The 26,892-nt window shown below is 47.6% G+C and overlaps 1 protein-coding gene across 2 annotated transcripts in view; it reads left to right on the forward strand.

Moving 5' to 3' along the window:
* Positions 1-26,892, forward strand: part of SIT1 (signaling threshold regulating transmembrane adaptor 1) — a 187,245-nt gene that overhangs the window by 117,075 nt on the left and 43,278 nt on the right. For both annotated transcript variants that reach the window (XM_085623795.1, XM_085623801.1), the window contains 2 exons: positions 3,353-3,408; positions 25,424-25,491. In XM_085623795.1, coding sequence (XP_085479921.1) covers positions 3,353-3,408; positions 25,424-25,491 — 124 coding nt within the window. The remainder of the gene's footprint in view (positions 1-3,352; positions 3,409-25,423; positions 25,492-26,892) is intronic.

Here is a 26,892-nt window from a genome sequence, read left to right on the forward strand (position 1 = left end):
ATCAGTAGTAGTGAACAGGTCCTTTTTACCCTGTCACTGGAGTGAGGCTAACAGGCTCACTGACTTTAAAGTTCCACTGCTGTGTGCTTGACTCACCCTTGGCCTACTTCAGGTAGATGTGCAGTGCTGCGCAGGAGCAGTGACTCTGCGCTAGATGTGTGTGTGCCTGGGAAGGGTACAGTACAGGGATTTTTATATGCTGCTGCCTGCTGTACTTATTATTGTTTAAACAGTGACTTTGAAATATCTGCACCTTCATGTACAAACCAAAGGGGCATTGGTTGACTAAACTGGTTTGAATTTTGTATGCTGCTGCCTGCTGTACTTGTTATTGTTTAAAAAGTCATTTTGAAATATTTGCGCCTTCGTTCACAAACCAAAGGGCCTTAGTCTGATTAAACTGGTTAGATTTGATTTTTGTATGCTGTTCTGCTGGGAGACATCCATTACAACGCCGACATTGCATTGCAATGCCTCTACATCGCGGTCATTACAATGCAAGTCGTTCCGACTTGCGCTGGATGGCGCTCTAACCTAAGGAATAGTATGATTTACTATTCCAACACCTTCCCTACTGTACGTAGACTGGAGTTGGAATAGTAAATCATACTATTCCTAAGTCCAGCGCCCTCCAGCTCAAGTCGTTGTAATGACTTGTGTTGTAATGAATGCGATGTAAAATACCACGTTGTAAATGTATGCAATGTAACGTCATACATTCTGTTGTGCTTGTTATTGTTTGCACCTTCATACACAAACCAAAGGGGGAATTGTTTGACCAACCTGGCTTCATTTCTGCATACTGCTGGATTTGTTTTTATCACACACTTTGAAAGTGTTTTCACCTTGATGCAAGACGAAAGGGGGATTGCTTTACAAAACACGCTTGAGTTTTGTATATTGCTGGATTGCTGATTCTTTTATTATGCACTTTGAAAGCATTTGCACTTTTTCCTTTGTTTCACCAGCTACAGTTAGTATAGATTCTGTCATTAGGTACTTGCTAATATGGTTTGTTTTTATCCTACATGATGCGTTATTGATGGTGTTGTTTGCACCTGTCTATATTATGCGCACCTGGAATTGTGTAATTAGCTTTGTGTACAATACAAAATTGATAAATACAGACACACATCTGCATCAATGTTCTGAAGCATCCAAGCAGTTTTCATCTTCAGCCTTGTGTGCCTGCCTGTTTATGCCCTGCTTACAAATAAAGCCCTGATGGTAGATATTGAAATTGCATCCTCAGTTCATTTTAATTACTATAGAGTGGTTAATATGATACAAAATCCCTGACAGACGCAAGCGTGTGGCATGCAGATAATTCACACCAGTTTATTTCTCTTGGACCTGGCAGGATGCTGGGATATGTATATCTTGTGTACTGCTCATGTATATTGTCAGTCGAGTCTGTTAAATTGCAGATTTGGGTTTGTCTTTCAGAGTTTCGAGTTATTTTCCATAAATGTCAATTCTAATTCAGACCCTATGTAGTTGGTCTTCAGCGATAGGCAGGTCCTCAAACAACAGGACCACTCCTTGGCATTGCTCTGATTCCTGTCTCAGTTAAATAATCTGCTCTTGACAATGTTGCTAATGGTGTAGCTTATATGTTGAGTGTTTCTTACTTTCTTATTGGAACTTTGAGTACCGAATATAGAGGCATTTCATTAAATGTTGGAGGTTTCAATGAAAAATATACCAGATTTTTGGGCGGTGTGGCAAAGTGGTGGGTGGTGGGGGGGGGGGGCCCTCCATGTACTTTGCAGGGGGGCCCCCTCAGGTTTCGTTACGCCACTGACCAACCAACCAACCTAGGTCACCAAGTTATCTGACCTGCATGAGAAGGTGCTCTTAACCCAAGCCATATCACTGAGCCTGAGTGACCTCTGTAGTCTGTTCCCCACCCATCTATTCTACTGCGTATCATAGAGGATTTCTTTACAAGAATGAGCAGGGAATGCTCTTGCTTTTCCAACTACCACCGCTTCGCACAAAGCTTCCTCCCCGCTGCTTCTCTTCCAAAGTCCCTCTTGTTGCCTTTGTTGAGTCGAGGGTCCCAATCATTAGACATAACTCCAGGTCAGTTGTTCGTGGATTTGTTGTCCACACAATGTACAACATTCTGAGCAACAAGGCACTGACAAATCGATATGTCTGGCGCTAATGTGCTAACGAGTGCAAACACAAATGCTGTTTGCAAGCGTCAGCAGATTAAAGGCAGACCTATTGGCTTTTGCCAGTGCTTGTTGTTTTTAGATACTGCGGGTAACATTTACTAAGAGCTGACGCATGCAAAGCAGCAAGCACAGTTGCGTGAATGGGAGAGAGCTGAAAAGCGCCATATCTGGGGAGAGGATGTAGCCAAACGGCTAAGGTGGTCGATCTCAAATCTGGGGAACCGGATTCGAGTCTCGGCAATGACGCTCAACATACTGTGATTCTGGGCAAATCACTTAATCTCCCCGTGCCTAACAAAAATGAATGTGTCCTCATGTAACGCAACTGGTGCTCATGTAAAGCGCTCTGATGCCTGATAACTTTGTGTCAAGTTAGCGCTATATAAAACTCAGGAGAAAAAAAATATATATCTTCTAAGATATTGTACTCTTTATCTCTCTACCTGCGCTGGCGCACGTGAGGCTGCCCAGCGCCAACACACACACCCTTGCCTCATGCTACAAGGGAGCCCGTGTTACAGACAGGATTGTTTTTGTGCAGGAAGTGACACCTTCTTGCCCAAAAAATCCTAAATGTTAATTTCCTCCTTCTATGTGTGATGCAGAATGCACAATGCAGAAATAAACATCTTTCTCCTTGTTACGCCTCACTGTGGTAGGCGCCCCATCCTGGCGCAATCCCAGGTTTACTAACTTTACTACATCTGGGGTTGCATCAAATTCCATGGGTGGGTGCATGGGGGCGGCATATAGGAGCATCACATGTCACGCAAGGACATCGCAAGTCCTTAATACATCTGGGCCTGCGTTTGCATAAGTGATTGTGTGTGTGCATGTGTGTGACTTTTTTCTAATATTTTATTTGGTATTGGTGATTTTTGGCCAATTAATTTAAGAACAAACATATTTGAAATCTATCATGCAAAATGCTCTTGAAGAAAAGGTTCTTTATGGTGAAGAATTTCTGACCTCTTGCCTGTTCAGAGGTTTCAGTCCATAGGTACCGGTGTTCAGAATGCCAACTTCTTAAATAAACTTTTGACGTGACTATTGTTTCTGCTCCTTTTGGTGTGCTGACATCCAGCAGACAACTCGTGCAGCTCTCTAGCACCCTCTGGCGTCTGGTCCGCGCTCTGAATGATTTATGACTCTAATCCTTTCTCTTTCAGCTTGACGTCATCCGATGAGGCCCCACTGTACAGCAACCTCCGCTTTCTACAGGAAGGTGAGCACCGATAGCCCAGTGCTTAATTTGTAAAATATGAAGTACAGGTGCTCAAATGTTTTTTGGAGGCCACACCCACTTTTCCCAGCTCCACCCACTGCCTCCACTGGCTCCACCCACTTCCTATATTGGCCCCACCCACATCCTCAACTGGTACTGCTGAAAGTCAGATATAATGCCCGATCTGAATTTCAGCAAGGAAGCTTTCCTCCAAGTAAGGTTTTGATAGGAGGTTCCCTTACCCTGTAAACATTTTCTATCTATCTACATATCTACATAATCGTGGTGGGTGAGTGGCTGTAGGTTGTAAGAGTGTTGAATGAGTAAAAATGGAAGTATTTATTTAAAAGGAACTCCATACTTTAATCTCTGGCAATGTAAAGATTCCATGCTGCTGAAGATGAGACAGCGCCCAGACATCTACTCCATCCCCACACATTAGTCCACTAGTTCCCTTTCACAGCAACAAAATCAAGACGCCATCTTTGTGAGTGTGTGGGTTGGCTAAAGATAGCCTTTTGTAACAATAGTAATGCTGGCACTCCATTTCCATGTCAAAATTGTATCTCACTTTAATAGATTCCTTTCATTCCTCTGACATGAGGGAAGCAAGTTAGCAGCAGTCAGTTGTTGTTAAAGAAATAACTGCTTGCTGCACTGGTGCTCTGCATTCCTGCCAGTGTAAGTAGTTGCTTAAATTGGGCAATAACTGGACCAGTGATGCATGTGGGTGACACTGTAGTACTTAATTGTGCTTGTGGACACTTTCTAATGAGAGCTGTTAGAGTTGCCACACATCTTATCTATGCTGTGGAATGCAACCCCAGGACTTGCATTGCAAGCAGGGAAATCTAACCATAAATGTGTGTTTGTTGAATTGACACTTCTCATATAAACTTAGGCACTGCTGGCAATGTGTGTTTGCAAGAAAGAGAGCAAGAAAGAGAGCGAGAGAGACAAGGGCTTGTTTTCAGTTGTCCCTCTATTGCTATGCTGCATCCTTACATGGACTTATTAGGAGGGCATGGCCTAAATGCTGCCTGGATTAGATAGTCATGCTTATGTGTTATCCTCTCATGTTGAGAGTAGCCCAAAATTTTCCACATCTCAGATGTTCCTCACTTGCTACAGTATAAATACTAATGTGTGCCCTAACCTGTTTCTCTACAATCATAGCAGTGCTCACTGATTTCCCAATCAAGCTTCAGATTGGTCACAAGCAAAGAAGGGGCAAGTGCTAATAGCTGATTACCTGTTTACGCACTATGGCATGAGCTTCGAATGCGCAGCTTTAACATACATGATGATTTCTGCCCCTGAGGCACAAAGCCCCATTTTTCTTTTATACTCTAAACTTAACTGCATCATGCATGACTGTAATCAGGTGATGCTTTCTACAAACTACATGAAACCAGTGCTAAGTTTGAGGCAGTGGTTTCCGATGCTCAGTAATGGCACTTAATTCTCAACACAGACACTAATGACAGTCCACCACATGACAGAGCTATCTGTCTAATTTTGAGAAAAGCATAGCGACAGTGTTTAAAATTTCAATATACATCCTTATTGCTTTGGATGGCCAGTAATAGTCTGAATTGTCACGCTTGTAGGAGTAAGATGGTAAGTATTTGGGTTGGTACTATCACTGGCAGAGCTGACAGGGGCAATGGGTGGTGCAGGCTGCAGTGGCCTCCTGAGATGGGAATTGGCACCTACATTTTTTCAAATTAGGCACTACAGAGATATTCTCCTGAAATATAAAAGATTATCGCATTTGGCATTCTAATGGCACAGCATATCATTGTCCTGAAATGTTTAATCAGGGTGCTTTAGTGGACAAAGAAAGTTTCTTTAAACAAGTGTTCTTTCCTGCAGTTTTAGGTGACCTGTGATTAGTTTGAGTGGAACTATCTAAGCATTCAACCAGCTAGAATAATTTTGTATATCTTAGATTGGTTTCATTTCATCATATTAGACAGACAAAAAAAGACAAGGGTTGTGACACAATGGTGGTATATTCTATGATGCTATACCTGCTTTTTTCTGTTCAGATACAAGCTATTGAGAGAATAAATAATAAATATCATGTTTTGCAGGCTCATGTTCGGCACCTTGGCCAATTTAATTATTGTGAATGATACCCTAATGCAGAAATCAGTTTTAGAGTTTTATATCATATTACACAACATTGGGTTTGGATAGAGCATTCATCACCAACGCCTTAGGGTTTTGTTAGAATGTGCATGCCAGTTTTTTATTGCTAGCCCGGAACAATGATACTGTTGTCTGAAGGTTGGTGCTTTCCCAATGACAGGCACAACTTAAGTTTTGTAACCTTCCACTTACCTACATGTTGTTGTGCTCCTGTACTTTGTAAGTGTTGTTAGTTTCTGTGTGCATGCTACTGTCTTGTTGTCCAAGTGTGTCAGATGTCTAACTTTTGAGGTGAAAATTGCTGTCAGCTGTGGTGGGCCCTACCAATAATAGTCTCTACTGGGTAGAGAGCAGGCCCTCCAAAGTGGGGTTGTAGACTGAGGAACTAGACAATGTGACTAAATGTAATATTCATAGTTTACATATCTCTCATATATATATATATATATATTACCGCTGCAACTTCCCTTCTCACATCCACATGTTTTGTGATCGTGCAAGTTTCCAGTGAATAAACTTTGGGAACTGCCCCCCGTGAGTGCTGTCTTTCTCCGGTAAAGTTGGATGTGAGAAGGGGAGTTGCAGCGGTAATAGAATGCGGGTACACCCCCGCACTAAGAAGCACCCGCCTGAGAGTGCACCTGACCGGTGTGTTGGAGCAGTAATATATATATATATATATATATATATTTATATATATATATATATATATATATATACACATACACACACATATATATATACTTATGTAATGTTTGGAACGCTTATGCGCAAATAAAAATGTTTAATACAAAGTGACACACACTGCATCTTGCAGTTAGATTCATGATACATCAACTACTTAACATAAACTCTCCTTGAGATGATCTATTCTGTACATATATATGTAAACACAATCCCGCCCCTTTCATTTGATCCCACGAGGGCCACTAGCGTGTGACATATGTAAGGAATACAAAATTAAAAATGAAATCCACATTGTTTAATATACTTTTATAAATGAGGTATTGCTTGGCTGAGGTGGGCACTGTATATGAACAATATGTGTAACATTAGATGCATTTTTCTCTCAGGTCACTTGTTATGCTTATGGGGCATTAACTCACTTGGGTTGGAACTTGGAAGTCAGTTACTGACTTCACTCATCCCTTGCTACACAAAGTACACATCAACAACTCTTGCCCGCCTTCAGGATCCACAGCACAGCAGATATAAAGTTCATGAAGGTCACCACACCTGCACAGAGCGGGGGCTCCTGGACCTCGGGACATTCAGCAAACACAGACAAGCGTGGAAAGAGCCCCAGCAGCGAGATAACATCACTGAAGCTGAATGTGCACAAGCAAGGCTAGTGATGTTGGAATGGCAATGGAAATCAAATTGAAGTTAAAATAACGCAGGATGCAGCCAAACATCTTCTGCAAACTAAGTAAAGAGGCCATGCAGCAAACGGATGCAGTGGCCCAACTGGTCCGTACCTCACAACAGGAATCACCACAGCATGCACCAGGGAGGGCTTTAGCGCTGGTGGCGCCCTGTGCGACAATGTTTGTTGGCGCCCCCTCCAATGTCCACCTCCACCACGGATTCTCTCACTAGCATCCTTTAACAGTGACCAAGTCACCATAACCACACTCTCTCAGATGCATTGAATTAGTTATATAGCGCCACTCATACCAGTGTAGGGTGTCCGAGCACTTTGCATCACACACAGATTACACAGAGACAATCAATCATACGTGTTTTAAATCAGAATATAGGAAATGTTACATAAGCCAGAGGACTGAAAGTGTAGGAGTAAAATGTCATCCATACTGGGAGGCAGTATAGTTCAAGAGTGCTGGTGTGGAGAAGCACACCCTCGAAAAAGAAACCGCATAGTTGGGAGTTTTCTTTAATAATAAGAATCAATTTCTAGTCAAATTAACCCTTTATGCAACATTAACCAATGTTCTAATGTATACTTTGCAGTGTGTATGCAGTTCTAGGATGAAAGTTAATAGCTCACTGTCCTATATTAGGACTTTAAGTTATAAATCGCAAGTAACAAAAGGATGTCTCTTTTGAAGGCAGTAATCTGTTGGTCTGTTTACATCATATGCACTCTGTAATCTACTTGGTACACGTTCTTTGCAGCAGGCATATTAACCCTCTGCACTAACTTCACCTAAGTCAAAACCTCAACTATACAAAACACTGAGCTCTCTCCGGGAAGATAATTAATCACACGATTTATTTTGACATTATTCTGAGGCCTGGCAATTCCCAGAGGAAAGAAACGCTGCAGCAGGTGCTTCAAACACATAATAAACTTGCAAACACGGCGCCCCCAAGAAGCCAGCACCCGGAGCCAGTCGCACCGCCCTAAAGCCGGCACTGGCATGCACAAACAACCTGAGCAACGATGACGTAAAATAGAAATATCCAGATTCCAAAACAGATGAAATGCAAGGAAAAACAGCATTTCATTTGAATTTAGGCAAGTAAAAGTAAATCACAGACAGAAAGGGGTTAAAGGCCAAGACCCTGCCGCCCTTTCAGCCTCCTGACCTGACTTGTGCTCCTGCACACACGGTGCCCCGCCCGGAGAGTGCTCGGGCCTCAGACTCTGTTCATACCAAGTCTGTTTTACTCCCCCCACGGTGACCATCAAGAACAAGCATTTACAATGCAACGGTCTCGGCATTGTTAAAGTTAGAGCTATTGGCATTGCTCATGACATTATTTTTGTTTATGTTTTTGTTTTTAAAACATTTAAAGAAACGGCATTGTTATTTACAATGTCAATAGCTTAATCACTCTCAAAAGCGAGATTTATTATGCGAGCATTATTTGGGAAGTTTGGCAAATCCATAATTATGAGGAAAACGCTGCAGCATCGCAAAATGCCAGTGGCCCAGACTAATATTCATGATTAGTATTTGGATTCCATGCCCATTCCTTCTTTGTCCTCTCTGCTGAAACTGCTGTCTGAAGTGTCAAATTTTATTAATACTAAACAAAAATCGCACTACCGTGCCAGGGCCAGACTTGGCATTGATAATGATTGTTTGAAAAGGGAACTTTGAAGGGATACGAACTTGACCAATTCTGGTTTCAAAATATAAGAGAACACTGTAGAGGCTTGCGTCTACCGACTGTTTTATATAATTTGGGATATATTTCTTAATCTGTCGAGTTCAGCCACTGCATATATTGTCTCTTTTTGAAACTCAGGAGCAGTAACATTGTCGTGGTGTCACTAGGGCTTCAAGTGGATGCTTTTTTCAATATTATATACAAGCCACAGTTACTGCTAATTTATCTTATGCAACTAACAACGATTGACAAAGCCAATAGTCCTAACTTGTTGTAGGTATCATGTTACTTGTTGTATCATTATGCCTGGATGCAAGGACAAAAGAGACAGCAAAATACAAGTCGTATAGACCCCGCGCAACACTGCCCCCCACCCCCACCTATTTTTTTTTATCCCACTTAAAGCCCTGGGTAGGACACTCAACAACAGGGCCGAACTGGAACCCCAAAGTAGGCCTGGCAATTATGTCGGACCAGCTGGAGGGTCATGGGGTAGGTTAACTGTGAAGCACTTTTGCTACAGGAAACGCCCGATGCCCCGGCAAGCCAGCCCGGCCCTGCTCAACAACCCCGTTCTCTCCCGCATTTACCTGTGATCAGGCGCGCAACACCCATTGAACTCAAAGGGCTTCAGCCCCCCCCCCGTCGTGTGTGGCAGCCCGGGATGAGACCGCTTCCCGGGCAGACACAAAGCCGCGCCCGAGCACTTCACAGGTCTTTAAAAAGACCATTTGCATGTTAATGAGGCCTCGCTGTTGGTTCACCCCTTCTAAGAACCCCCGCAGCTGCACTCTGCCTAGATTCAGCCCCCCCACCCCCGAAATCAGCGCCACTCTGCCTACTGTTTAAAGATTAAGCCCCCCCCCCGAAATTTTTGCTTAGCCCCCCCCGAACATTAACTAGCAAGTGATTTCGCTGGTCGCTTTTTCACAAGCTCTGAACTTTGGCAGTGATGTTTCCCCTTGATAGAGAAGTTTCAGTTTCTGTTTGAGATACACGCTTACGCTTTCTATTTGCAAGAATCGCAGGCTCCAATGAAAAATACCACTGGGAGGTAGGTCGAAGGGAAAGTCCGTTCAGGGCGGAGGAAGCATGCTGCATGTTGACAAAGGTTAGCAAATAAGGAGAGCAGCAGTACAATGGAAAGACAATTTTTATATAGATCTCTACAGCATGCTATTATTTTTAACCAATTCATGTCAACGGAGCTTCTGACTCTCATCCTAATTATGAGAGCGCGGAGTGCGGCACGAGCCCTCGGCGGAGGCACAGGTGCGCGGCGCGGCTCTGAGGAGGGGGCCGCCCGACCCATGGCTTCAGCCTTCATGTGCGGCGTGGAGGGCCTGCTCTTCAACGGCAGCCGCTTCGTGTGGAACCTGACCATGTCCACGCTGCGGAGGTGGTACGCCGACCGGCTGGGGGTGGGCACCTCCTGAGGACCTGGTGCGGGCTCAGAGAAGTTTACCAAGTAAGAACAAGGGGGCATTTAGAGGGTTATAGGCTGGCATGGCGAGAGGGAATATCGACAACTAATTAGATATATCCACAACACTGCACCATCAGCAAGTACACTTATTGCACCTCCGCTGCTGACGCATGTATATTTACATCAGACTCCTTTTACCGCCACTCAGTGCCTTGCTGCAACAGAGAATCTTCGGTACCTCAGTACTTGCTGCAGCGTTTTGTAAAAAGCATATTTCCAAGCAGTCATCGAACACCGCCGCCTTTCTCCGAGGCAGAGCAGAAATGCCTCGGAGAAACGCAGCGTCGTTTTCGGATTCGGGGGCGTGTTTTGCTGTTATCTCCTCCAGCCATTGGCTGGAGGTGATAATTAGACTTTCTGCAAAAAACACGCCCCCCGATCCGAAAAGGACGGGGCCTGATCGGAGTGACGGACCTCTTCTCCAATGGCTGGCCAGCATTGAAGAGGCCAGCCAATGGAGAACAGGGGAGAAGAGGGGCGGTTTCAAGCCCCTGTTCTCCAAGTCATTAAATCTCCGACTTCCGGTTCTGCCTTCGGCAGACCGGCGGTCCTCGACCTAAAAAGCAGCATCGGTTTGATGTTTACTGGTGGCCCTGCCTTTATGAAGGGGCCTGCTGCTGCCTCGAATTCGAATGATAGTGCCCGCCACAACGTAGTGCTTTACGGGCGGTGACGCATGAGGTGCGTGTGTGCCGGACGTGACATTTAATAAAATAAAAAAAAAAGGTTACGCAGGCTGCCGCAGCCCGTAGCCCCCCCCCCCCCCCACCCCCCAGAACCAAATACAGGCCAATCAGTGGCCCGCCCACCGCTAACACGAAACTGAAGGCAAATTTGCATGGATAGGGATTTATTTTCGGTTTTTCAGCACAGCAGCACTTATTCACCTGGAGACTTGGGAGACTGTAGCAGAGTTTGATTAACCTGCAGTGAGTGAGCCAATTATTTTTACTTGTACGACATGACGTGCAGTGAGTGCAGTCCTGATGTTGATGTGAGTTGGCAGGGGCAGGGGCAACCCGGCCCTGGTAAATAAGTGCCGGTGCTAAGCACCGGAAAGCACCGGCACAAATTAAGCACTGTGATAGCCTATGCAGCCTTAAGGCGCTATGCAGCTAGCTCCTACTCTCACCACAAGAAGTTCAAAGCGCTAGACCAGATCTCTTGCCAAACGTGCCCCTCCTGGAGCCAAGGGATATTTACATGCTGTTTCAAATTGTACCATTTAAAATGCATCGACCTGGACAGTCCGAGCAGGACGCCCAGCTAAGGTCTGGCACCCTACTGGAGACTGCCCAGCGCCCACACAGGCACCCTTGCCTCATGCTACAAGGGTCCCCTTGTTACAGACAGAGATTACTGCATAAGGCCTTCACGGCCGGACTCCTCACTGGCAGGGTCTGGGGCCAGCTGTCCCTCCAGCCCTGGAGATTACTGCATAAGGCCATCACGGCAGGACTCCTCACTGGCAGGGTCTGGGGCCAGCTGTCCCTCCAGCCCTGGAGATTACTGCATAAGGCCTTTACGGCCGGACTCCTGACTCGCAGGGTCTGGGATCAGCTGTCCCTCCAGCCCTGGCGATTACTGCATAAGGCCTTTACGGCCGGACTCCTGACTGGCAGGTTCTGGGGCCAGCTGTCCCTCCAGCCCTGGAGATTACTGCATAAGGCCTCCGTGGCCAGACTCCACTGGCAGGGTCTGGGGCCAGCTGTCCCTCCAGCCCTGGAGATTACTGCATAAGGCCTTTGCGGCCGGACTCCTGACTGGCAGGGTCTGGGGCCAGCTGTCCCTCCCGCCCTGGAGATTACTGCATAAGGCCTTCACGGCCGGACTCCTCACTGGCAGGGCCTGGGGCCAGCTGCCCCTCCAGCCCTGGAGATTACTGCATAAGGCCTTCACGGCCGGACTCCTCATTGGCAGGGTCTGGGGCCAGCTGTCCTTCCATCCCTTGTCATTACTGCATAAGGCCTTCACGGCCGGACTCCTTACTGGCAGGGTCTGGGGCCAGCTGTCCCTCCAGCCCTGGAGATTACTGCATAAGGCCTTCACGGCTGGACTCCTCACTGGCAGGGTCTGGGGCCAGCTGTCCCTCCAGCCCTGGAGATTACTGCATAAGGCCTTCACGGCAGGACTCCTCACTGGCAGGGTCTGGGGCCAGCTGTCCCTCCAGCCCTGGAGATTACTGCATAAGGCCTTTACGGCCGGACTCCTGACTGGCAGGGTCTGGGATCAGCTGTCCCTCCAGCCCTGGCGATTACTGCATAAGGCCTTTACGGCCGGACTCCTGACTGGCAGGGTCTGGGGCCAGCTGTCCCTCCAGCCCTGGAGATTACTGCATAAGGCCTCCGTGGCCAAACTCCACTGGCAGGGTCTGGGGCCAGCTGTCCCTCCAGCCCTGTAGATTACTGCATAAGGCCTTTGCGGCCGGACTCCTGACTTGCAGGGTCTGGGGCCAGCTGTACCTCCCGCCCTGGAGATTACTGCATAAGGCCTTCATGGCCGGACTCCTCAGTGGCACGGTCTGGGGCCAGCTGCCCCTCCAGCCCTGGAGATTACTGCATAAGGCCTTCACGGCCGGACTCCTCATTGGCAGGGTCTGGGGCCAGCTGTCCTTCCAGCCCTGGTCATTACTGCATAAGGCCTTCACGGCCGGACTCCTCACTGGCAGGGTCTGGGGCCAGCTGTCCCTCCAGCCCTGGAGATTACTGCATAAGGCCTTCACGGCCGGACTCCTCACTGGCAGGGTTTGGGGTCAGCTGTCCCTCCCGCCCTGGAGATTACTGCATAAGGCCATCACGGCCGGACTCCACTGGCAGGGTCTGGGGCCAGCTGTCCCTACAGCCCTGGAGATTACTGCATAAGGCCTTTACGGCCGGACTCCTGACTCGCAGGGTCTGGGATCAGCTGTCCCTCCAGCCCTGGCGATTACTGCATAAGGCCTTTACGGCCGGACTCCTGACTGGCAGGTTCTGGGGCCAGCTGTCCCTCCAGCCCTGGAGATTACTGCATAAGGCCTCCGTGGCCAGACTCCACTGGCAGGGTCTGGGGCCAGCTGTCCCTCCAGCCCTGGAGATTACTGCATAAGGCCTTTGCGGCCGGACTCCTGACTGGCAGGGTCTGGGGCCAGCTGTCCCTCCCGCCCTGGAGATTACTGCATAAGGCCTTCACGGCCGGACTCCTCACTGGCAGGGTCTGGGGCCAGCTGCCCCTCCAGCCCTGGAGATTACTGCATAAGGCCTTCACGGCCGGACTCCTCATTGGCAGGGTCTGGGGCCAGCTGTCCTTCCATCCCTTGTCATTACTGCATAAGGCCTTCACGGCCGGACTCCTTACTGGCAGGGTCTGGGGCCAGCTGTCCCTCCAGCCCTGGAGATTACTGCATAAGGCCTTCACGGCCGGACTCCTCACTGGCAGGGTCTGGGGCCAGCTGTCCCTCCAGCCCTGGAGATTACTGCATAAGGCCTTCACGGCAGGACTCCTCACTGGCAGGGTCTGGGGCCAGCTGTCCCTCCAGCCCTGGAGATTACTGCATAAGGACTTTACGGCCGGACTCCTGACTGGTAGGGTCTGGGATCAGCTGTCCCTCCAGCCCTTGCGATTACTGCATAAGGCCTTTACGGCCGGACTCCTGACTGGCAGGGTCTGGGGCCAGCTGTCCCTCCAGCCCTGGAGATTACTGCATAAGGCCTCCGTGGCCAAACTCCACTGGCAGGGTCTGGGGCCAGCTGTCCCTCCAGCCCTGGAGATTACTGCATAAGGCCTTTGCGGCCGGACTCCTGACTTGCAGGGTCTGGGGCCAGCTGTACCTCCCGCCCTGGAGATTACTGCATAAGGCCTTCATGGCCGGACTCCTCACTGGCACGGTCTGGGGCCAGCTGTCCTTCCAGCCCTGGTCATTACTGCATAAGGCCTTCACGGCCGGACTCCTCACTGGCAGGGTCTGGGGCCAGCTGTCCCTCCAGCCCTGGAGATTACTGCATAAGGCCTTCACGGCCGGACTCCTCACTGGCAGGGTTTGGGGTCAGCTGTCCCTCCCGCCCTGGAGATTACTGCATAAGGCCTTCATGGCCGGACTCCACTGGCAGGGTCTGGGGCCAGCTGTCCCTACAGCCCTGGAGATTACTGCATAAGGCCTTCATGACCAGACTCCTCACTGGCAGGGTCCTGTTTTCTCAAAAAGAGCAGTGTTTTCCTTGCAATGTGCTTTGTTTCATTATTGACGTTCATTGAAAGCCTTGTTTGTCACTTCTGACTACAAACAAGGAATTTGTCGATGGTCACTGTTTGGCAAAGGCCAATAGTTATGTGTTTTATCTATTCATGCTCTGGGCATGGTTTCCATTCCCCATGACCAGAGATGGGTAGGCGGGGCTTCCGTTATCTGAGCCCCCTCTTCGGAAGCTCCTTTCTCCTTGCACCCCCTCACCACATTAGAGGTCACTTGTCCACTCCATTACGGATATATATGATCCATACTGGCCCCACTGCCCCCCTGTCAGATCGATAGGGTCATTCACCCCTCTTTGTGGCCATGGTCACCAGGCCTGCCATGAGTTTGTGCATCAATGTGCCGACGTCTCTCTGCTTACCTGCTAGGATCATGCTTGGACCCAGATCCGCACCCCGTCCCAGAGTTCCATTCATGACATCCAAGACCCCCACCTAGTATCACTGCATGAGGGTTACAAGCATGCGTGCATCATCCATAAACAGTGGAGACATCTGTTCCTCGTACTGTGTATACAAGTTACAATGTATGATGCATGCTAGATTACATGTTACAGTGTACCAAGATTGCTAGATTACATGTTACAGTGTACCAAGTTTGCTAGATTACATGTTACAGTGTACCAAACTTGCTAGATTACATGTTACAATGTATCAAGCTTGCTAGATTACATGTTACAGTGTACCAAGCTTGCTAGATTACATGTTACAGTGTATCAAGTTTGCTAGATTACATGTTACAGTGTATCAAGCTTGCTAGATTACATGTTACAGTGTCCCAAACTTGCCTGATTACATGTTACAATGTACCAAGCTTGCTAGATTACATGTTACAGTGTACCAAGATTGCTATATTAAATGTTACAGTGTACCAAGCTTGCTAGATTACATGTTACAGTGTATCAATCTTGCTAAATTACATGTTACAATGTACCAAAATTGCGAGATTAAATGTTACAGTGTACCAAGTTTGCTAGATTACATGTTACAGTGTACCATGTTTGCTAGATTACATGTTACAATGTACCAAGCTTGCTAGATTACATGTTACAATGTATCAAGCTTGCTAGATTACATGTTACAGTGTACCAAGCTTGCTAGATTACATGTTACAGTGTATCAAGTTTGCTAGATTACATGTTACAGTGTATCAAGCTTGCTAGATTACATGTTACAGTGTCCCAAACTTGCTAGATTACATGTTACAATGTACCAAGCTTGCTAGATTACATGTTACAGTGTACCAAGATTGCTATATTAAATGTTACAGTGTACCAAGCTTGCTAGATTACATGTTACAGTGTATCAATCTTGCTAAATTACATGTTACAATGTACCAAAATTGCGAGATTAAATGTTACAGTGTACCAAGCTTGCTAGATTACATGTTACAGTGTACCATGTTTGCTAGATTACATGTTACAATGTACCAAGCTTGCTAGATTACATGTTACATTGTACCAAGCTTGTTAGATTACATGTTACAGTGTATCAAGATTGCTAGATTACATGTTACAGTGTATCAAGTTTGCTAGGACACATGTTACAGCGTATCAAGCTTGCAAGGACACATGTTAAAGTGTATCAAGCTTGCTAGATTACGTGTTACAATGGATACAACTGGAAAGATTGCAAGTTACAATGTATCAAGCTTGCTAGGACACATGTTACAGTGTACCATGTTTGCTAGATTACATGTTACAATGTACCAAGCTTGCTAGATTACATGTTACAATGTATCAAGCTTGCTAGATTACATGTTACATTGTACCAAGCTTGTTAGATTACATGTTACAGTGTATCAAGATTGCTAGATTACATGTTACAGTGTATCAAGTTTGCTAGGACACATGTTACAGCGTATCAAGCTTGCAAGGACACATGTTAAAGTGTATCAAGCTTGCTAGATTACGTGTTACAATGGATACAACTGGAAAGATTGCAAGTTACAATGTATCAAGCTTGCTAGGACACATGTTACAGTGTACCATGTTTGCTAGATTACATGTTACAATGTACCAAGCTTGCTAGATTACATGTTACAATGTATCAAGCTTGCTAGATTACATGTTACATTGTACCAAGCTTGTTAGATTACATGTTACAGTGTATCAAGATTGCTAGATTACATGTTACAGTGTATCAAGTTTGCTAGGACACATGTTACAGCGTATCAAGCTTGCAAGGACACATGTTAAAGTGTATCAAGCTTGCTAGATTACGTGTTACAATGGATACAACTGGAAAGATTGCAAGTTACAATGTATCAAGCTTGCTAGGACACATGTTACAGTGTATAACTCTTGCTAGGACACATAGTACAATGTACGCCCGATGCTAGGGCAAGCCAGCCCGGCCCTGCTCAACAACCCCGTTCTCTCCCGCATTTACCTGTGATCAGGCGCGCAACACCCATTGAACTCAAAGGGCTTCAGCCCCCCCCCCCGTCGTGTGTGGCAGCCCGGGATGAGACCGCTTCCCGGGCAGACACAAAGCCGTGCCCGAGCACTTCACAGGTCTTTAAAAAGACCATTTGCATGTTAATGAGGCCTCGCTGTTGGTTCACCCCTTCTAAGAACTCCCCCATCTCCACTCTGCCTAGATTCAGCCCCCCACCCCCAAAATCTGCGCCACTCTGCCTACTGTTTAAAGATTCAGCCCCCCCCCCGAAATTTTTGCTTAGCCCCACCCGAACATTAACTAGCAAGTGATTTCGCTGGTCGCTTTTTCACAAGCTCTGAACTTTGGCAGTGATGTTTCCCCTTGATAGAGGCGTTTCAGTTTCTGTATTTGGATTCCATGCCCATTCCTTCTTTGTCCTCTCTGCTGAAACTGCTGTCTGAAGTGTCAAATTTTATTAATACTAAACAAAAATCGCACTACCGTGCCAGGGCCAGACTTGGCGTTGATAATGATTATTTGAAAAGGGAACTTTGAAAGGATACGAACTTGACCAATTCTGGTTTCAAAATATAAGAGAACACTGTAGAGGCATGCGTCTACCGACTGTTATATATAATTTGGGATATATTTCTTAATCTGTCGAGTTCAGCCACTGCATGATTATATTGTTGTCTCTTTTTGAAACTCAGGAGCAGTAACATTGTCTTGGTGTCACTAGGGCTTCAAGTGGATGCTTTTTCAATATTATATACAAGCCACAGTTACTGCTAATTTATCTTATGCAACTAACAACGATTGACAAAGCCAATAGTCCTAACTTGTTGTAGGTATCATGTTACTTGTTGTATCATTATGCCTGGATGCAAGGACAAAAGAGACAGCAAAATACAAGTCGTATAGACCCCGCGCAACACTGCCCCCCACCCCCACCTATTTTTTTTTATCCCACTTAAAGCCCTGGGTAGGATACTCAACAACAGGGCCGAACTGGAACCCCAAAGTAGGCCTGGCAATTATGTCGGACCAGCTGGAGGGTCATGGGGTAGGTTAACTGTGAAGCACTTTTGCTACAGGAAACGCCCGATGCCCGGGCAAGCCAGCCCGGCCCTGCTCAACAACCCCGTTCTCTCCCGCATTTACCTGTGATCAGGCGCGCAACACCCATTGAACTCAAAGGGCTTCAGCCCCCCCCCCCGTCGTGTGTGGCAGCCCGGGATGAGACCTCTTCCCGGGCAGACACAAAGCCGCGCCCGAGCACTTCACAGGTCTTTAAAAAGACCATTTGCATGTTAATGAGGCCTCGCTGTTGGTTCACCCCTTCTAAGAACCCCCGCAGCTCCACTCTGCCTAGATTCAGCCCCCCCACCCCTGAAATCAGCGCCACTCTGCCTACTGTTTAAAGATTAAGCCCCCCCTGAAATTTTTGTTTAGTTCCCCCCCGAACATTAACTAGCAAGTGATTTCGCTGGTCGCTTTTTCACAAGCTCTGAACTTTGGCAGTGATTTTTCCCCTTGATAGAGAAGTTTCAGTTTCTGTTTGAGATACATGCTTACGCTTTCTATTTGCAAGAATCGCAGGCTCCAATGAAAAATACCACTGGGAGGTAGGTCGAAGGGAAAGTCCGTTCAGGGCGGAGGAAGCATGCTGCATGTTGACAAAGGTTAGCAAATAAGGAGAGCAGCAGTACAATGGAAAGACAATTTTTATATAGATCTCTACAGCATGCTATTATTTTTAACCAATTCATGTTAACGGAGCTTCTGACTCTCATCCTAATTATGAGAGCGCGGAGTGCGGCACGAGCCCTCGGCGGAGGCACAGGCACGCGGCGCGGCTCTGAGGAGGGGGCCGCCCGACCCATGGCTTCAGCCTTCATGTGCGGCGTGGAGGGCCTGCTCTTCAACGGCAGCCGCTTCGTGTGGAACCTGACCATGTCCACGCTGCGGAGGTGATACGCCGACCGGCTGGGGGTGGGCACCTCCTGAGGACCTGGTGCGGGCTCAGAGAAGTTTACCAAGTAAGAACAAGGGGGCATTTAGAGGGTTATAGGCTGGCATGGCGAGAGGGAATATCGACAACTAATTAGATATATCCACAACACTGCACCATCAGCAAGTACACTTATTGCACCTCCACTGCTGACGCATGTATATTTACATCAGACTCCTTTTACCGCCACTCAGTGCCTTGCTGCAACAGAGAATCTTCGGTACCTCAGTACTTGCTGCAGCGTTTTGTAAAAAGCATATTTCCAAGCAGTCATCGAACACCGCCGCCTTTCTCCGAGGCAGAGCAGAAATGCCTCGGAGAAACGCAGCGTCGTTTTCGGATTCGGGGGCGTGTTTTGCTGTTATCTCCTCCAGCCATTGGCTGGAGGTGATAATTAGACTTTCTGCAAAAAACACGCCCCCCGATCCGAAAAGGACGGGGCCTGATCGGAGTGACGGGACCTCTTCTCCAATGGCTGGCCAGCATTGAAGAGGCCAGCCAATGGAGAACAGGGGAGAAGAGGGGCGGTTTCAAGCCCCTGTTCTCCAAGTCATTAAATCTCCGACTTCCGGTTCTGCCTTCGGCAGACCGGCGGTCCTCGACCTAAAAAGCAGCATCGGTTTGATGTTTACTGGTGGCCCTGCCTTTATGAAGGGGCCTGCTGCTGTCTCGAATTCGAATGATAGTGCCCGCCTCAACGTAGTGCTTTACGGGCGGTGACGCATGAGGTGCGTGTGTGCCGGACGTGACATTTAATAAAATTAAAAAAAAAGGTGACGCAGGCTGCCGCAGCCCCTAGCCCCCCCCCCCCCCCCCCCCACCCCCCAGAACCAAATACAGGCCAATCAGTGGCCCGCCCACCGCTAACACGGAACTGAAGGCAAATTTGCATGGATAGGGATTTATTTTCGGTTTTTCAGCACAGCAGCACTTATTCACCTGGAGACTTGGGAGACTGTAGCAGAGTTTGATTAACCTGCAGTGAGTGAGCCAATTATTTTTACTTGTACGATATGACGTGCAGTGAGTGCAGTCCTGATGTTGATGTGAGTTGGCAGGGGCAGGGGCGACCCGGCCCTGGTAAATAAGTGCCGGTGCTAAGCACCGGAAAGCACCGGCACAAATTAAGCACTGCGATAGCCTATGCAGCCTTAAGGCGCTATGCAGCTAGCTCCTACTCTCACCACAAGAAGTTCAAAGCGCTAGACCAGATCTCTTGCCAAACGTGCCCATCCTGGAGCCAAGGGATATTTACATGCTGTTTCAATTTGTACCTTTTAAAATGCATCCACCTGGACAGTCAGAGCAGGACGCCCAGCTAAGGTCTGGCACCCTACTGGAGACTGCCCAGCGCCCACACAGGCACCCTTGCCTCATGCTACAAGGGTCCCCTTGTTACAGACAGGATTGTTTTTACTTTGGATGTCATGTATGGAGTTATATTTATTTGCACACGGTTGACTCGCATCTCTCACCTTATTTAGGGGGTGTGGGAGAGGGGGATGGGACAAGTTAATGAATTGTGATGTTATTTTGTTTTTAAAATCAAGGATGCAGCAACTCAAAGAGACCCTGTTGGCCATCAGTACAGTCAGCCCTGGCCGGGTCTGGGGCCAGCTGTCCCTCCAGCCCTGGAGATTACTGCATAAGGCCTTTACGGCCGGACTCCTGACTGGCAGGGTCTGGGGTCAGCTGTCCCCCCAGCCCTGGAGATTACTGCATAAGGCCTTTACGGCCGGACTCCTGACTGGCAGGGTCAGGGGTCAGCTGTCCCCCCAGCCCTGGAGATTACTGCATAAGGCCTTCATGGCCGGACTCCTGACTGTTAGGGTCTGGGGCCAGCTGTCCCTCCAGCCCTGGGCATTACAGCATAAGGCCTTTACGGCCGGACTCCTGACTGGCAGGGTCTGGGGCCAGCTGTCCCTCCAGTCCTGGAGATTACTGCATAAGGCCTCCGTGGCCAGACTCCACTGGCAGGGTCTGGGGCCAGCTGTCCCTCCAGCCCTGGAGATTACTGCATAAGGCCTTTGCGGCCGGACTCCTGACTGGCAGGGTCTGGGGCCAGCTGTCCCTCCCGCCCTGGAGATTACTGCATTAGGCCTTCACGGCCGGACTCCTCACTGGCAGGGTCTGGGGCCAGCTGCCCCTCCAGCCCTGGAGATTACTGCATAAGGCCTTCACGGCCGGACTCCTCATTGGCAGGGTCTGGGGCCAGCTGTCCTTCCACCCCTGGTCATTACTGCATAAGGCCTTCACGGCCGGACTCCTTACTGGCAGGGTCTGGGGCCAGCTGTCCCTCCAGCCCTGGAGATTACTGCATAAGGCCTTCACGGCCGGACTCCTCACTGGCAGGGTCTGGGGCCAGCTGTCCCTCCAGCCCTGGAGATTACTGCATAAGGCCATCACGGCAGGACTTCTCACTGGCAGGGTCTGGGGCCAGCTGTCCCTCCAGCCCTGGAGATTACTGCATAAGGCCTTTACGGCCGGACTCCTGACTCGCAGGGTCTGGGATCAGCTGTCCCTCCAGCCCTGGCGATTACTGCATAAGGCCTTTACGGCCGGACTCCTGACTGGCAGGTTCTGGGGCCAGCTGTCCCTTCAGCCCTGGAGATTACTGCATAAGGCCTCCGTGGCCAGACTCCACTGGCAGGGTCTGGGCCAGCTGTCCCTCCAGCCCTGGAGATTACTGCATAAGGCCTTTGCGGCCGGACTCCTGACTGGCAGGGTCTGGGGCCAGCTGTCCCTCCTGCCCTGGAGATTACTGCATAAGGCCTTCACGGCCGGACTCCTCACTGGCAGGGTCTGAGGCCAGCTGCCCCTCCAGCCCTGGAGATTACTGCATAAGGCCTTCACGGCCGGACTCCTCATTGGCAGGGTCTGGGGCCAGCTGTCCTTCCATCCCTTGTCATTACTGCATAAGGCCTTCACGGCCGGACTCCTTACTGGCAGGGTCTGGGGCCAGCTGTCCCTCCAGCCCTGGAGATTACTGCATGAGGCCTTCACGGCCGGACTCCTCACTGGCAGGGTCTGGGGCCAGCTGTCCCTCCAGCCCTGGAGATTACTGCATAAGGCCTTCACGGCAGGACTCCTCACTGGCAGGGTCTGGGGCCAGCTGTCCCTCCAGCCCTGGAGATTACTGCATAAGGCCTTTACGGCCGGACTCCTGACTGGCAGCGTCTGGGATCAGCTGTCCCTCCAGCCCTGGCGATTACTGCATAAGGCCTTTACGGCCGGACTCCTGACTGGCAGGGTCTGGGGCCAGCTGTCCCTCCAGCCCTGGAGATTACTGCATAAGGCCTCCGTGGCCAAACTCCACTGGCAGGGTCTGGGGCCAGCTGTCCCTCCAGCCCTGGAGATTACTGCATAAGGCCTTTGCGGCCGGACTCCTGACTTGCAAGGTCTGGGGCCAGCTGTACCTCCCGCCCTGGAGATTACTGCATAAGGCCTTCATGGCCGGACTCCTCACTGGCACGGTCTGGGGCCAGCTGCCCCTCCAGCCCTGGAGATTACTGCATAAGGCCTTCACGGCCGGACTCCTCATTGGCAGGGTCTGGGGCCAGCTGTCCTTCCAGCCCTGGTCATTACTGCATAAGGCCTTCACGGCCGGACTCCTCACTGGCAGGGTCTGGGGCCAGCTGTCCCTCCAGCCCTGGAGATTACTGCATAAGGCCTTCACGGCCGGACTCCTCACTGGCAGGGTTTGGGGTCAGCTGTCCCTCCCGCCCTGGAGATTCCTGCATAAGGCCTTCATGGCCGGACTCCACTGGCAGGGTCTGGGGCCAGCTGTCCCTACAGCCCTGGAGATTACTGCATAAGGCCTTCATGACCAGACTCCTCACTGGCAGGGTCCTGTTTTCTCAAAAAGAGCAGTGTTTTCCTTGCAATGTGCTTTGTTTCATTATTGACGTTCATTGAAAGCCTTGTTTGTCACTTCTGACTACAAACAAGGAATTTGTCGATGGTCACTGTTTGGCAAAGGCCAATAGTTATGTGTTTTATCTATTCATGCTCTGGGCATGGTTTCCATTCCCCATGACCAGAGATGGGTAGGCGGGGCTTCCGTTATCTGAGCCCCCTCTTCGGAAGCTCCTTTCTCCTTGCACCCCCTCACCACATTAGAGGTCACTTGTCCACTCCATTACGGATATATATGATCCATACTGGCCCCACTGCCCCCCTGTCAGATCGATAGGGTCATTCACCCCTCTTTGTGGCCATGGTCACCAGGCCTGCCATGAGTTTGTGCATCAATGTGCCGACGTCTTTCTGCTTACCTGCTAGGATCATGCTTGGACCCAGATCCGCACCCCGTCCCAGAGTTCCATTCATGACATCCAAGACCCCCACCTAGTATCACTGCATGAGGGTTACAAGCATGCGTGCATCATCCATAAACAGTGGAGACATCTGTTCCTCGTACTGTGTATACAAGTTACAATGTATGATGCATGCTAGATTACATGTTACAGTGTACCAAGATTGCTAGATTACATGTTACAGTGTACCAAGTTTGCTAGATTACATGTTACAGTGTACCAAACTTGCTAGATTACATGTTACAATATATCAAGCTTGCTAGATTACATGTTACAGTGTACCAAGCTTGCTAGATTACATGTTACAGTGTATCAAGTTTGCTAGATTACATGTTACAGTGTATCAAGCTTGCTAGATTACATGTTACAGTGTCCCAAACTTGCTAGATTACATGTTACAATGTACCAAGCTTGCTAGATTACATGTTACAGTGTACCAAGATTGCTATATTAAATGTTACAGTGTACCAAGCTTGCTAGATTACATGTTACAGTGTATCAATCTTGCTAAATTACATGTTACAATGTACCAAAATTGCGAGATTAAATGTTACAGTGTACCAAGCTTGCTAGATTACATGTTACAGTGTACCATGTTTGCTAGATTACATGTTATAATGTACCAAGCTTGCTAGATTACATGTTACAATGTATCAAGCTTGCTAGATTACATGTACAATGTATCAAGTTTGCTAGATTACATGTTACAGTGTACCATGTTTGCTAGATTACATGTTACAGTGTACCATGTTTGCTAGATTACATGTTACAATGTACCAAGTTTGCTAGATTACATGTTACAGTGTACCAAGATTGCTAGATTAAATGTTACAGTGTACCAAGTTTGCTAGATTACATGTTACAGTGTACCAAACTTGCTAGATTACATGTTACAATGTATCAAGCTTGCTAGATTACGTGTTACAATGTATCACGCTTGCTAGATTACATGTTACAGTGTACCAAGCTTGCTAGATTACATGTTACAATGTATCAAGCTTGCTAGATTACATGTACAATGTATCAAGTTTGCTAGATTACATGTTACAGTGTACCATGTTTGCTAGATTACATGTTACAATGTATCAAGCTTGCTAGATTACATGTTACAATGTATCAAGCTTGCTAGATTACACGTTACATTGTACCAAGCTTGCTAGATTACATGTTACAGTGTATCAAGATTGCTAGATTACATGTTACAGTGTATCAAGCTTGCAAGGACACATGTTACAGTGTATCAAGCTTGCTAGATTACGTGTTACAATGTATACAACTGGAAAGATTGCAAGTTACAATGTATCAAGCTTGCTAGGACACATGTTACAGTGTATAACTCTTGCTAGGACACATAGTACAATGTATCAAGCTTGCTAGGACCAATGTTACAGTGCAACAAGCTTGCAAGGACTCGTTACAGTGTATTAAGTTTGCTAGGGCACTTGTTACCGTGCATCAAGCTTGCTGGGACACACAGTACAATGTATGATGCTTGCTAGGACACATGTTACATTGTATCAAACTTGCTAACTCACATGTTACAGTATATCAAGCTCACTAGCTCACATGTTACAGTGTATCAAGCTTGCTAGGACACATGTTACGCGTATCAAGCTTGCAAGGACACATGTTACCGTGCATCAAGCTTGCTAGGACACACAGTACAATGTATGAAGCTTGCTAGGACACATGTTACATTGTATCAAGCTGTATCAAGCTTGCTAGCTCACATGTTACAGTGTATTTATGTTAGCCCTCCCCCTGCAGCGGTGACCTTGGCTCCTAGTGTTTTCTCTCTTCACTGCAGCCCTCTTCTCTTTCTACTGCTCTCCCTTTACAATTGTGGTGTGATTGACACTAGTGCAGGTCTTTGTCCCTCTGACCCATTGAGCCATCTCCTTCCCCATTGTACCAGGACTAGGCTGACCTAAAGGGCACTGAGCACCTCCTGGTGGGCGCGAGGGAATAAGTTTGAGGGTCCCTCATCCCACAGAGGTGGAAACATAGACCAGAGGGATTTAGCTGGTACATGCGTTGTGTGCTGCTTCTGTGAATCTGTCATGTACACCCCATGCTTATTCCCAATCTTTGGAAAGCTGTGCTCTTAAATTAATCATGTGACCCCACTTAAAAAAAATAAGCGACCAGGAGAACCCCTCCACCCTCGTGCTCTTTTGGGGTGACATTAGAACATTCCCAGGGCTGATTTTTGTTCCCAATCTAGCGCTGCAATGCGCCAAGCTCCCCTTCAGCTAGGCGCTTCTTTCCATGGAGAAAACCCTGTCTGGATATCCGGTGAAATGTTAGGTGTTACTGCTCCCACTCACATTAACAGTCGTTGTGTAACTCCTTCGCCAACAGAAGCTCTTGTGACTGGCGAAACGGTGGGCAAGCAGGAACCCTCAGCTCAGCGCGCCCCGAAGCCTCAGGTAAGCACTACTGATCCTTATATGGTATTTAAGGTTACTCATTAGTAAGATATTTCATAGTTACTCTCTGCACTCACTCAGTGGGTGCTCCATTTTTGTGAGTGGGAACAAGCTATTCTTTCGTGTGCCTGATTACATGATTTATTTAGCTTATTTTCTTATATAGCTTTACTCGACCACGAAGGGTGTCAGTGTGCTATATGAAAGGGTGTCCTCGCTGTGTACTTTTTAAACTAACAAAACCACTGAAATTCACCAGTTATAATTATCTCAAGCAACTATAACTTGTGCCCTAAAGTAATTATAACTCGCACCCTCACCATGCGCGGGTTGTACACTTGCATATTACATCACTCGTGACATGTTCAATGACTGCAGTGATAACAGCCCTAAAGACCCCTGAAAACAACACTTTGGATGGGGGGGACGCAAGTTATAGTTTAGTTACTAGAGATAACGATAACTGGGGAATTTCAATAGCTATGTTAGTTTAAAACTTTGTTTAAACTGACATTTTCACTTACATATACCCTCCCTTTAACCTTACACACACTGCCATTGACTCTAAGTCCATGCATGAGCTGAGTCCTGAAAGTCGTTGACATGTACATTATGCAACAAACATTATGTTTAAATATGATAAAATACTTCGAGACCTCAAGCTGGGCCAGAACCAAAGTCAGGCCCCTGGCTCGAGCTTTCAGTTTAGCCTACATCGTTCAAAAATACACAATATAAATCTATCTCTCTCTCTCTCTCTCTCTCTCTCTTTCTTTCTCTCTCTCTCTTTCTCCCACTCTCGCTCCCTGAAATGTGGAGGAAACACATATTTTAATATGATCAAAATAAATCAATTCTCTCGGTGACGACATTTCCACACATCATCGTTTGTACGTTGTGTACTTTTTTTTTTTTTTTGTCATTGTCGATTTCAAATTATCTTTATTGAATTTTATGAAAAAGAAGGTAAAAAAGAAGAAAATAAGAGGATCATAACAGGAGTTGGTAACATGGTCAAGTATCACAATGTACATAAAATGGTATTTCAAATGATCATAAAGCAATTACTGGCAATAGATGTACATCTTGACAATAAAATAACCTCTTAATCACCAGCTCAAGAGAGGATGAAAAGATAGAATGAGTAAAGGAAAGAGGAAAAGAAAACCAGAAGGGGAAGAGAAAAGACAGAAGAGACTGTCCAGAGCCTCGAACCCTATACTTAACATAGCATAATACAGCAAATATCTGGCAAGCACAATTTTCATAAATGTAAAGCCCACATAGAAATTATCCTTCAAAATAAAGAGTTCATGGCGGCTTATGAGAAGCAAAGTATTCGTCCAGGGTAGACCACATTCTCCTCGTTGAGGGTTTCCAGGGTGAATTTTGCAAGACAAT

This window comes from Triturus cristatus, chromosome 1_1 (assembly GCF_964204655.1).
Source record: "Triturus cristatus chromosome 1_1, aTriCri1.1, whole genome shotgun sequence".
NCBI classification, from domain to species: Eukaryota; Metazoa; Chordata; class Amphibia; order Caudata; family Salamandridae; genus Triturus; species Triturus cristatus.